The 12,137-nt window shown below is 37.9% G+C and overlaps 1 protein-coding gene across 2 annotated transcripts; it reads left to right on the forward strand.

Moving 5' to 3' along the window:
• Positions 1-261: 261 nt before the first annotated feature.
• On the forward strand, positions 262-4,166 carry LOC110799892 (riboflavin synthase). Of its 2 annotated transcripts, XM_022005160.2 has the most exons (5): positions 262-536; positions 726-832; positions 1,105-1,238; positions 2,363-2,913; positions 3,664-4,166. In XM_022005160.2, exons 4-5 carry the CDS (start codon positions 2,401-2,403, stop codon positions 3,988-3,990), a joined length of 840 nt encoding a protein of 279 aa, XP_021860852.2. In that variant the 5' UTR covers positions 262-536; positions 726-832; positions 1,105-1,238; positions 2,363-2,400; the 3' UTR covers positions 3,991-4,166. The 2 variants fall into 2 exon arrangements, with proteins under 2 accessions (XP_021860852.2, XP_021860853.2); XM_022005161.2 differs by lacking the exon at positions 1,105-1,238.
• Positions 4,167-12,137: the final 7,971 nt, after the last annotated feature.

Consider the following 12,137-nt stretch of genomic DNA (forward strand, 5'->3'; position numbering starts at 1 on the left):
AGCTATCAAGCCTCGTATCTAGATCAGGCCATAAAAAAAGTCATACAGTGTCAGACTCGTGTGTATCTTTTAGCCGAGCCAGTCTCATGCCGGCCTGGCCAAACTTTTTTTTTTTTTTTGACATTGCTGGCCAAACTTTATTGGCAGTACTTTGTGAAAGATGCAAGACAAAAGTGTGGCAAAAAAAAAAAAAAAAAAGGTGTAGCCAAACGTGGATAACTAGGGAAACAAATTCAAACAATCAAACAACTCAAACAAGGCATGAACTAGGGAGTTGTTGTTCATTGAGAGCGTGATAAATCATGCCACTCTCCTCTCCACAACAAAGCAAAGAAGTGGAATATATTTTGTACACATTGGTAGTGGTATAAATATATTTTATCTGACTCGGGAAAAAAAAAAAACCCCCAATCTGCATCTCCTTCCTCCTCCTTCCTCCTCCTCAATCCTCTCGCATTCTCTTCCTCTTAGGAGGCCCCCTCTCCGCCGATCTCACAAGTTATTCGCTTCATCTTTATCAATTTTCCGATCAAACGGTATGATTTATCGCCTCTTCTTCGCAATTTATTTGATTATTGTTTCATTTTTTTTTGATTTAGCGACTAAATCTTCGATAATTTCATCCAAATTGATAATAAGTTTTGGATTTTGGTGATTATTTGGACCCCGTTTTTGGAAGTAGATCAATTGTTTTTATTCAATTTTTGGATATTGGATTTGCCCAGATTATCAATTTCTGGACAGTTGCTTCATCGAGTTAATTTTCTGGTTCTAGAGAGAGAAGGAGAAGCTATTCGAGTCAAAATTCTTCGCCACTGCTTCAAATTCAACTGTAAGTCTCTCTATCAATGTTATTATTGTTGTGTGGTTGTGGAGAAGACGTGCAAAATGTTTAAGTTGGAGAATTTTGATTCTAACCCTAATTTTCAGCTTACTTTCATGCGAATTTCTGAATTCTGTTGTTTATATTCATTGCATTTTCTGTTTGATAATTTATTTTTCTTATTTAATTGATTTGAGAACATGTATGAGAAATTTATTTAATCCCTGAAATTTAGCTGAAATTAACCCAAATTTAACTGTATTGGGTTTGGTCCTCTGCAGATTGTTTTTGCTGCAAATTTGGAGTTTTAATCCTCAGTATACCTTCTGCTTCACTGAATTATGGAGTATTTTCACTGGTGTTGTTTAGCAGATTGCTAATTATATTGCAGATTACTACCAGATTGTTCCTGCAGGTTGTTATTTTATGTTGTTTTATGTTATGTTCTACTGTTTTCATTCCTTGTTGCTTACCAAACATCAAGTAAGGGAATCGTATATAAGCGATTCCTTTCCTAGGATATACCAAACAACCAATAATGGTAATACTTAACCTTACCCTTTCCCCTTCTTATTTATTTCCATTCCAATTCCTTTCCAAGGTTCATACCAAACACCTCCTTAAAACCTTTACAACAAAAGCAGCGTCTTGTAATTTAGTTGTAGTTGTAGTTGGTTGATGTATCCATAGGCATCGCCGCCTCTGCCGACCACCTCCCCTTCTCTGGTGCTGCTATTCTCTGTAAATCGATTTTTCTGTTGATTTTATTTGCAATTTTCTAAATTGTTAAATATATATTCTGGGTTGGGTTTTTTGTTATCTTTGTTTTGGTGTTGTGAGATTTGTATCATACTTGTATGATATGTTTCGATTTTTCTGACATGATAGGGTTTCAAATTGTTAGATGTAGTATATCTGTTGTGTTTGTTTTGGTACTTTGAAATCCGTATAAGCCTATTCAATTTTTCTGACAATCACCGTTCTATCAGATCATAGCTTAAATTTGTACCTTTTTATTAATGTATACTAATATAATTGTAGTGGCAATTGGCAAGTTGTCGAAACAATTGAGTGTTGATATTATTCAATTGGCTAAACTTTGTGTGATTCTTGTTGCTTCGAGTTTCCCTTTTCTCCCAATAATCTCCCATAGAACCTTATGATGGTCCGATAACCCCCACAAACTATAAATTGCTTGATAAAATCGTATCGGAATTTTCCTGTCACATATTTGTGGTATCACATATGTCTTCATTTGACTGTTCTTAGATATAATAGCTTGGCTCTAAAATTAACGATTGTCCAAGTTGGATCAATTTGGAGTTTCAAGTCATGAAATGAAACTCCTTATTATTTGGGGTCCCAATTTGTTAAGTCGATTCCATTGTTTACCCGTGAATTAGAAGCTACACCCGATTGCATGAGAGCGTTGTCTAGACATCTAGTTCTGTTCAACTATTTAGAATGTATTTGTAAAGTGCTCATACTAGTTTGTATTGGAATGATACTCTAACGAGTTTGATTTGTTTAACTTTGCAGCTCATAACCCCATTTAAACCAAAAAAAATTAACCAAATATGGCACTTTCAACTTCACTCTCTTTAGTATCTCCCAAACTCTCTCAACAAAATCTCACATTTTGCACCTTCAACAACCAACCCTCCTCTTTAAATGGGCATATCAAATTCAATCCAAACCTCAGAAACTCAGTCTCTAAACTCTTTATCACCACCCAAAACACCCGATTCCTAAAATTTCGGTACGTAAGGAATCAAATAAACTCCATGTTCACTGGCATTGTTGAAGAGATTGGCCGAGTTAAGCAAATGGGTTATGGCGAAGACGGTGGATTTCAGCTTAAAGTTGTAGGAGACATTGTCCTAAAAGATGTCAATCTTGGTGACAGTATCGCAGTTAATGGTACATGTCTAACTGTGACGGAATTTGACACTAAAGCGTCCGAATTTACTCTTGGGATAGCGCCTGAGACGCTTAGGAAGACGGCATTGATGGATCTCGAACCAGGGTCAGTTGTTAATTTAGAAAGAGCCCTTTTGCCTTCTACACGGATGGGTGGTCACTTTGTCCAGGTTAGTTTTATTACATGGTTAATTGTCCCTTAGATGACATGTGTGGTAATTGGTAAATGATTAACAATTGAAAGGAAAAAAACAAGTATTCCATGCGAAGTTACGGATAACAATTAAACCTTTGCCTGAACTGGTCAAAGGGGAAGGATTTATCTTCGACCTGCTAATATCTTCACTTAAAACAATTCAAAGAGCTCTTGTAAAAACTGAAATATTAAGAGATCTTTAGTACGAGCTTATTCACCTAGTTTTCACTTATCACAACTTATTACGTTGCTGAACATGTCTCAGCTTAATTAACTTAACTTATTTTTCCCAATAATAGGCAGTAAATAAAGTAAAGAAAACAACATGACCCTGATGCGTGTGTCTCCAACTTGTTTTCCTTATACGCTCCCCTTGGTGCTCTAAACCCCATACCTTGTGGTTTGATGTATGGGTTTAGAAATTAAAGTTTCATTAAGCAAACACTAGGTACGGGATTTGACCATCCCAAACTCATACCTAATGTCAAATAGTGAACCAACACACTCCTTAATTGATTTTCTTTAGGTTGGATTAGAGAGGACGACACATTCTATATATATTGGTCATTCCATTTTCGCGCTTAATAGTTTCTTTTATCTCTTGGCTATAATACTAAGTTATCGGATTCACATATAAACATGGTAGTCTGTAAAATTGAATGGTTTAGTTGCTTCCAGTTTTTAATTATCAATATATTAACACCAATTCTTTACTCAAATCTAGGGACATGTTGATGGGACAGGAGAAATTGTATCACTAGTTGAAGAAGGTGATTCTTTGTGGGTCAAGATAAAAACAAGCCCAGAAATACTGAGATACATTGTACCAAAAGGGTTTATTGCAATTGATGGCACAAGTTTAACAGTGGTGGATGTGTTTGACCAAGAATTATGCTTTAATATTATGTTAGTTGCTTACACTCAACAAAATGTGGTCATTCCACTCAAAAAAGTTGGCCAAAAGGTTAATTTAGAGGTTGATATTCTAGGAAAATATGTGGAAAGGCTCCTAAGTAGTAGTGGGGTTTTGGATCCTACCAAATTCACATAGTACTCCATATCATTGAGTTGGTTTTCGCATATAAGCCTAAATTTGTATACAACGGGTATATTGTATACAAAACTTGCTATTAGCAAATATTGAATTTAGTTGTACGGGTCAATAAGCCGTGTTCACATAAAGTGTACAATAAATTAATTTATTGTAAATGTTATCTAGTTTTCGTATTTTTATTTTTATTTTTACATCGGCTGAACGAACAAGGGAAAGAAACGAAAAAACTAAAAATAACTGAAAAAATAAGTAAACCTAATCCGACTCAAGTGGAAAAACCTCCGAGCATATCCCGTAGTCCACTGTAATCCTAGCAAGGTTGTGTGCTTGTTCAACCCGAGATCTGTCTACATTGTAGATGACATAGTTTTAAAGATCTTCCCTGTATTTCAACTCATTCTCTTCCATTTCATGGTTTTGAAGGCTGGTTACCAAGATAATTGAATCCGCTAAAATAGAAATCAATTCAATCGAGTGCGAAAGTGCCCAAACCTTCATTGCATCCCATTTTCTACCATTAAGAAACAAAAACTCAGACACCTTCCAAGTTTGAACATCCGAAAGACACACACTTGAAGAGAATTCAGGATTCCGACCATCTACCCATCTATCCTTCCTTGCAATTATTTTGTTCCTCGAACGTATCTTCCAAGAGCATGAATCAAGAAGTAAGTTTTCCGCTTTCTGAATACCTCTAAACCCCTAGGAAATATTCCCAGTGCTCCTAATATGTCTTCCTACTTTCAACGAGGATTCTGCCTTTGCTTGATAGAGTTTGGAGAGAATTAGTAGATGAGGATTAGTATGAATTCTCCAAGCCTGCTTCATTAAGTACGCTTTGTTAAAAGAAGACAACTTTCTTATCCCAAGGCCTCCCATACCTCGAGGCTTGTGGATTACATATTTCCGAACCCAGTGCATACCCGAGACCCCCTGCTTAGCCCATAGAAAACTTGCAATTAATGAGTCAATTTTATTTGCCACTCCCATCAGAATTTCCAGGCAGTTTAGGACACGTGACACCATTAAGATTGTCACGGTGTATAAGAATCAATTTCCGCTGCTGGCTCAAAAGAATACCATTCCAGGATGTAATCAAGTTTGCAACTTTATCAATCATAAATTGGAAATGGGAAGACTTTTTTCCCATTATATCTATTGGAACCCCTAAATGAGGTTGAAACTGTACCACTTGAGGCATGCGGAGAATAGTTTTCGTCTTTCTTGATCATTTAAGTGTTCGAGCTAAAATTTGACAAAAGATTTTTGCAAATTGAGTTGTTGACCTGAAATATTGCAAAAACGAGAGAAAACTGACACCAAATTTCCACAACCTACATCTGATGCTTTGAAGAAGATCATGACATCATCTGCAAAAAATAGGTGTGAAATACACAGTCCTCGCCTCACTGTTCTAATTCCTTGGAACAACTTAATTTCTCTCCCTAATGTCAATATTCTCCCCATAATGTCCATATAGAACAAAAATAAGTACGGAGAGAGAGAGAGAGAGGATCCCCTTGTCTCAGTCCACACCTAAGGTGGAACTTTGGACTTACTCTTCCATTCATAAGAACCTTGAAAGACGTAGTTGAAATACATTGATGTATTAGATTAATCCAGTGTTGTGAAAACTCATATGCATGAAGTATGTTAATCAAGAAAGTCCAGTGCACACGATCATAGGCTTTACTCATGTCGATCTTGGTTGCTGCTAGACTTGAACCTTCGGTCTTTCTACCATTGATAAATGTTAACATCTAATGACTTATAAGGACATTATCCGACATATATCTTCCTGGGATAAAAACATGTTGCTCATCTCGAATAAGATATGGAAGGAAAATCTTAAGCCTATTTGCCAAACATTTTGAGGCACATTTGTACACCGTGTTTCAAAGGCCTATTGGCCTCAACTTCCACTTCTTCTGGCGTTGAAACTTTAGGAATCATGACTAGTAAAGTTTGATTCCACTGCTTAAGCATAAACCCTGTCTAAAAAAATGTTGAATGCCTTGAAGAATCGAGTAGCCAATTATATTGTCCCCCCAATGTCTCTTAAAAACTCCACAGGCATGCAATATGGGATAGGAGACTTCGATCCTTTCATTGAGAACATTGTTGTTCGAATCTCCAAAGGAGAAAGTGGTAACAGAACATTTTGATCCTGAGAGGACGTAAATCGAGTCAGATCGATTTCTTGAATTATGTTGTTCAACTCCTCGGACGTTGATAGAACATCTTGTGTTGAAAAAACCTTCTTTAAGTTGGAAGTTACAGCTGTTTCCACTTCTTGTCGCCCGTCCCTTTGCACCCCATCAGAATCCTTTAAACATCTAATCACATTAACTGAATGTCGCTTTTTTACCCTGGGAAAAAGAATTTTTGATGGGCAATCACCCTTTGCGATCTAGGTTTCTTTATTCTTTTAGACCAGAATAAAAACTGCAAGTTGGTGAATCGTTGAGCTTCATCCACCTATTCCATATATGCAACACCAGTATTAATATCAAAAACCTCAGACCCTGCATTTGTAAGCGGTTCCAGAAAACGTTACCAGTTGATCCCCCAAAGCTTTTTATTATTCAAACACCACTTCCTTATTCTATCTCTAACTAACCTTAATTTCTTAGAGATTGAGAACATAGGAGATTCAACTATAGAAATGTTCCATACTTCCTCCATAATGCTAGAAATTTCTGAAAACTAAAGACACCAATCTTCTATTTGGTAAGGTCTATTTTTCTTAAACTCCAAAGAAGAGGTTTCAAAAACAATGGCAGCATGATCCGACACTAGAATATGTTGATTAATTATTTTATTATCTGGAAATTTGAGAAACCAATCTGTAGACATATATGCCCCGTCTAACCTTTCTAATATTAGGTCATGATCTTCTCTGTTGTTACTCCAGGTAAAATGTGGCCCCGAATAAGGAACTTCGCTTAGGTTTGACGCAACTTGCCAATTCATGAAATCTTCCCAACCCCTAATAGTCGGAGAACACCCCCAACTTATCTGAATAATGTTCAACTTGATTTAAATCTTCCATAACTAAACATGTTGGGTAAAGGGATAAGAAAAATAACATTTAATTCCACACTGCAACTCGATCCTTAATAACTGGAGCCCATAAACAAACATCAATACCCAATTTTGGTCCGTAGAGATTGATACTTTATAAAGTACTAGGTTTTTAGAAGCAAATTCACAAACTATGTCAAATGTAGACCACCCCATAACAACCAACCCCCCTTTTGATCCTACAACATTAGTATCACTAAGAAAAGTAGGATTACTACTTTTAAACAAGCTAGCAACATAATCTACATAGATTTAGTTTCAGAAAGAAAAAGCAACGTAGGAGCAAAAGATTTGATCATCCACATAATATACAGTCGGACTAAAGATCTATGATCATTAGTTCCCCGACAATTCCAAGAAATAAGTCTCACATGGAACCTAGGGGTTGTGCAGGGCCAACCGCCAAGAGTTCCGCCAAGAGATAAACCAAGAGTATTGTTAATGTCTGTGACATTTGGGAGGGTACCAGAACATTCCCATCATAAGTTGGAGAAAAATGCTCTGAACTTTCCTCTCTTTGATTTAGGATAGTAAACATTTAACATATCTTGAGTGGATCTCTTAATAGTCACGATAATTTTTGTCTCGTGCTGAGGAAAATGGCCCTCAAAGTAACGCGTTTCATTATATCCTGCTTCCAAAGAACTTTCAGAATAACCTTTTGCAATCATACAAGAAGACTTTGATTGTGAGACACACACATTGTGTCCACCCTTCTTTGTAAGTCGTTGATAAGATAATTTCCTTCTTTTTTGAGACCATGTGGAGCCTATAAATTACAAGAAGTTAGCGTGTTCATAAGATCCTGATCGGGCCCCATAGCTGACATTTTCCTCTTTCTCCACCCCGTACCTCTCACATGAGTAATCGGTGCAACCACATAGTGTTTTGGGCTTCCCATATCTTGAACTCTACTCGATAATAAATATATTATTTGGGGATCATCATTCAGAAATTGTGTTGAAGTATTATCACTTTCCTTCTATGAGGGGGTCGAAAAATGCGACGGGGCGCTTCTAAATGTTAGGTTATGATACATATGAACAACATAAATCATGCGGAAAAACCTTAATGACAAGAATCATATTAATTGCACATAATCATATAATTAGTCTAGGATGCATACACTTTGTAGCGTGCCCTCCCTAGCTGCGCCCGAACCGAACAAGAACAAGTCTTTAGGACTCCAAGTGTCGTCCCTCCGTAGAAAGTCCACAGCACGTCCGGGTCCGCCTTAAGATTGACCAACTAGAATCGCCCTTAAGGTACTTAGAATTTTCGACTAATAGGGCAACAATAAGACTGAAATTTTGCTCTCAAAATGTTACTCTGAATACTTGAAAAAAACTCGTCGATAAATTGTGAACCTAGGCACATATTTATAGGGCTATGGAAAGGGATTTAGAATCCTATTAGGATACTAATTAGTTTAATTAGAATTTTATTAAAACTCTTTTAAACTAATTCTGTCTATTAGGATTAGGAATTAATCAATGAACGAATTCCATTAGCTTTAGGATTCGTATTGAACACAAACGTTGCACGAGCACGAGCGTGCCGCATAACCCGCGCAAGCCTTGCGGCCCACACGAGCAGGCGCAGCTCGCAGCCCACGAGCATCAGCCCACCCGCGCGCGCGCCTTGGCCTTGCTGGGCCTGGCCTTGCGCTGGGACAGGCGTGACCTTGGCTGCGTTGTGTTGGGCGCTTGGCTTGCAGGACGCGGGCCTAGCTTCGTGCTGGACCTTCGTCTAGCAAGTCTCGTCCGATGCTAATTCGTACGAGGCGCTTCCGATTAATTTCCCGATTCCGGAATTCATTTCCGATACGAACAATATTTAACATTTTCGACTCCGGAATTAATTTCCGTTTCGAACAAATATTTAATATTTCCGTTTCCGGAATTATTTTCCGATTCCAATGATATTTCCGATTCCGACAATATTTTAGATTCCGGCAATATTTCCATTTTCGATAATATTTTTCGATACGTACCATGTTTTCGTTTCCAGCAACATCTACGACTTGGATAATATTTATATTTCCGATACGATCCATATTTCCGTTTCCGGCAATATCATCGTTTCCGGAGTATTCATTGTTTGCCTTTGACGATCTCAACTCCCACTGAAACCAAGATCCGTCGATTCCGAATATCCATAGATGGAGTATTTAATGCCATTAAATACTTGATCCGTTTACGTACTATTTGTGTGACCCTACGGGTTCAGTCAAGAGTAAGCTGTGGATTAATATCATTAATTCCACTTGAACTGAAGCGACCTCTAGCTAGGCATTCAGCTCACTTGATCTCACTGAATTATTAACGTGTTAATTAATACTGAACCGCATTTATTAGACTTAACATTAAATGTATACTTGGACCAAGGGCATCATTTCCTTCAGTCTCCCACTTGTCTTTAGGGACAAGTGTGCATTTCCTAATTCCTTTGTCGCTCGATGCTTGCTCTTGAACATAAGGTAAGAGTTGTCATCCTTATTATGTCCAGAGGTGTTTCTCGGTTTTAGAGTTCAACTGATCAAATAAACAGATAATCATATCCTATGATTCATCTGAGCACGGCCATGCATTTTACAGTTTCTAGCTCTCCGAGTGGCCTTGTACAACTTTCAGCATCTCATCCCGATTTATGGGAGGACAATCCCAATCTTGCGATCTTGAGATTAGACTTCGTTAGATAGGTGATTACCTGAGCGTTGCCTTTATAGCCTCCTTTTACGGTGCGACGGTTGACAACGTCAAAGTAAGCAGTTCTCAAACAAGTAATCTCAAATCACTCAGGTATTGAGGATTAATGTCTAATAATTTTAATGAAATTTACTTATGACAGATTTTCATCTCTTACAGTAAAGTTTCGTAGGTCTGTCCGATACTAGTCTTCCCAAAGTAAGTATCTATGCAAATGATTACGACATTGCCATGTCCACATAGCTCAAGAAACAGAACTACTAGTCATCTTGCATTCTAGTCGTCTAACGTTTTCTATGCGTCCATCTTTATAGAAAACTCCGACCAGGGACCATTTTCAACTTTTGACATTCAAGTTCACTTGATAGACATTTCTTAGTCACAGGACTGGTCCTGACAGTCTATCTTGAATATTTCGTCAAATTGAAGGGACTCATCATTTAATAAACCACAAATTAAATGGAAAAATGAATTCTATTCATTTATGTGAATGATTAACCAATAATGTTTTACAAAGTATTAAACTCTAAAACTTTAAAACATTAAACAAGGACATCAAAGCCATTCTCCATGGATCTGAGATGTTGTCATCAGTTCCAATCTTGCTTATCTCGATTTCTTTTTTTTCAACAAACTCTCGTAGAAGGTGAAATCTACGAAGTACATGCTTGACTCTCTGGTGGTGTCTAGGAACCTTTGCCTGTGCAATAGCTCAATTATTATCACAATACAGAGCTATTGGTCCTTTAATGGAGGGGACTACACCAAGTTCACCTATGAACTTCCTTAGCCATATAGCTTCCTTTGCTGCTTCATGTGCAGCAATGTACTCCGCTTCAGTTGTAGAATCCGCAATGGTGCTTTGCTTAGCACTTTTCCAGCTTACTGCACCTCCGTTGAGGCAGAAGACAAACCCAGACTGTGATCTGAAATCATCTTTGTCGGTTTGGAAACTTGCGTCCGTATAGCCTTTAACAATTAATTCATCATCTCCACCATAGACCAGGAAATCATCTTTGTGCCTTTTCATGTACTTCAGAATATTCTTGGCAGCAGTCCAATGTGCCTCTCCTGGGTCTGACTGGTATCTGCTCATAGCACTGAGTGCATACGCAACATCCGGGCGTGTACATATCATAGCATACATTATTGAACCAATCAATGATGCATATGGAATCCCACTCATTCGTCTACGCTCATCAAGTGTTTTTGGGCACTGAGTCTTGCTTAGAGTCATTCCATGAGACATGGGTAGGTAGCCTCGCTTGGAGTCTGCCATCTTGAACCTTCGAAGCACCTTATTGATATAAGTGCTTTGACTAAGTCCAATCATCTTCTTAGATCTAACTCTGTAAATCTTGATGCCTAGTATGTACTGTGCTTCTCCTAGATCCTTCATCGAAAAACATTTCCCAAGCCAAATCTTGACAGAGTTCAACATAGGAATGTCATTTCTGATAAGTAATATGTCGTCGACATATAATACTAGAAAAGAAATTTTGCTCCCACTGACCTTCTTGTATACACAAGATTCGTCTGCGTTCTTGATGAAACCAAAGTCACTGACTGCTTCATCAAAACGTATATTCCAGCTCCTTGATGCTTGCTTCAATCCGTAGATTGATTTCTTAAGCTTGCATACCTTTTTAGCATTCTTTGGATCCTCAAAACCCTCAGGTTGTGTCATAAACACAGTTTCTGTTAAAACGCCGTTTAAGAAAGCGGTTTTGACATCCATCTTCCATATTTCGTAATCGTAATATGCAGCGATTGCTAACATTATCCGAATAGACTTTAGCATTGCAACTGGTGAAAAGGTTTCATCGTAATCCACACCGTGGACTTGCCTGTAACCTTTTGCAACCAATCTAGCTTTGAAAACTTCAAGTTTCCCATCCTTGTCCTTTTTCAGTTTGAAAACCCATTTGCTTCCTATGGCTTGGTAGCCATCTGGCAAATCGACCAAATCCCAAACTTGGTTTTCAGACATGGAGTCTAATTCAGATTGCATGGCTTCATGCCATTGCTTGGAGCTAGGGCTCGTCATAGCTTGTTTGTAAGGCGCAGGTTCATCACTTTCAAGTAATAGAACGTCATAGCTCTCGTTCGTCAAAATACCTAAGTACCTTTCCGGTTGAGATCTATATCTCTGTGATCTACGCGGGGTTACATTTCTAGATGGTCCATGATTCTCACCAGATACTTCTAAAGACCTCTCAGTTTCATCCTGAATGTCATCTTGAGCATTCTCTAGATTTTGTTGTTCGACTCGAATTTCTTCGAGGTCTACTTTTCTCCCACTTGTCATTTTGGAAATGTTATCCTTTTCCAAAAAGATACCATCTCGAGCAA

Source organism: Spinacia oleracea, chromosome 2, assembly GCF_020520425.1.
Source record: "Spinacia oleracea cultivar Varoflay chromosome 2, BTI_SOV_V1, whole genome shotgun sequence".
Classification (NCBI taxonomy): domain Eukaryota; kingdom Viridiplantae; phylum Streptophyta; class Magnoliopsida; order Caryophyllales; family Amaranthaceae; genus Spinacia; species Spinacia oleracea.

Excerpts from the sequence above, each read along its gene's own strand:
- LOC110799892 (XM_022005160.2), top strand. The coding sequence starts at position 2,401 with ATGGCACTTTCAACTTCACTCTCTTTAGTATCTCCCAAACTCTCTCAA. Across the intron at positions 2,914-3,663 it reads TGGGTGGTCACTTTGTCCAG|GGACATGTTGATGGGACAGG; the intron begins GTTAGTTTTATT and ends ACTCAAATCTAG.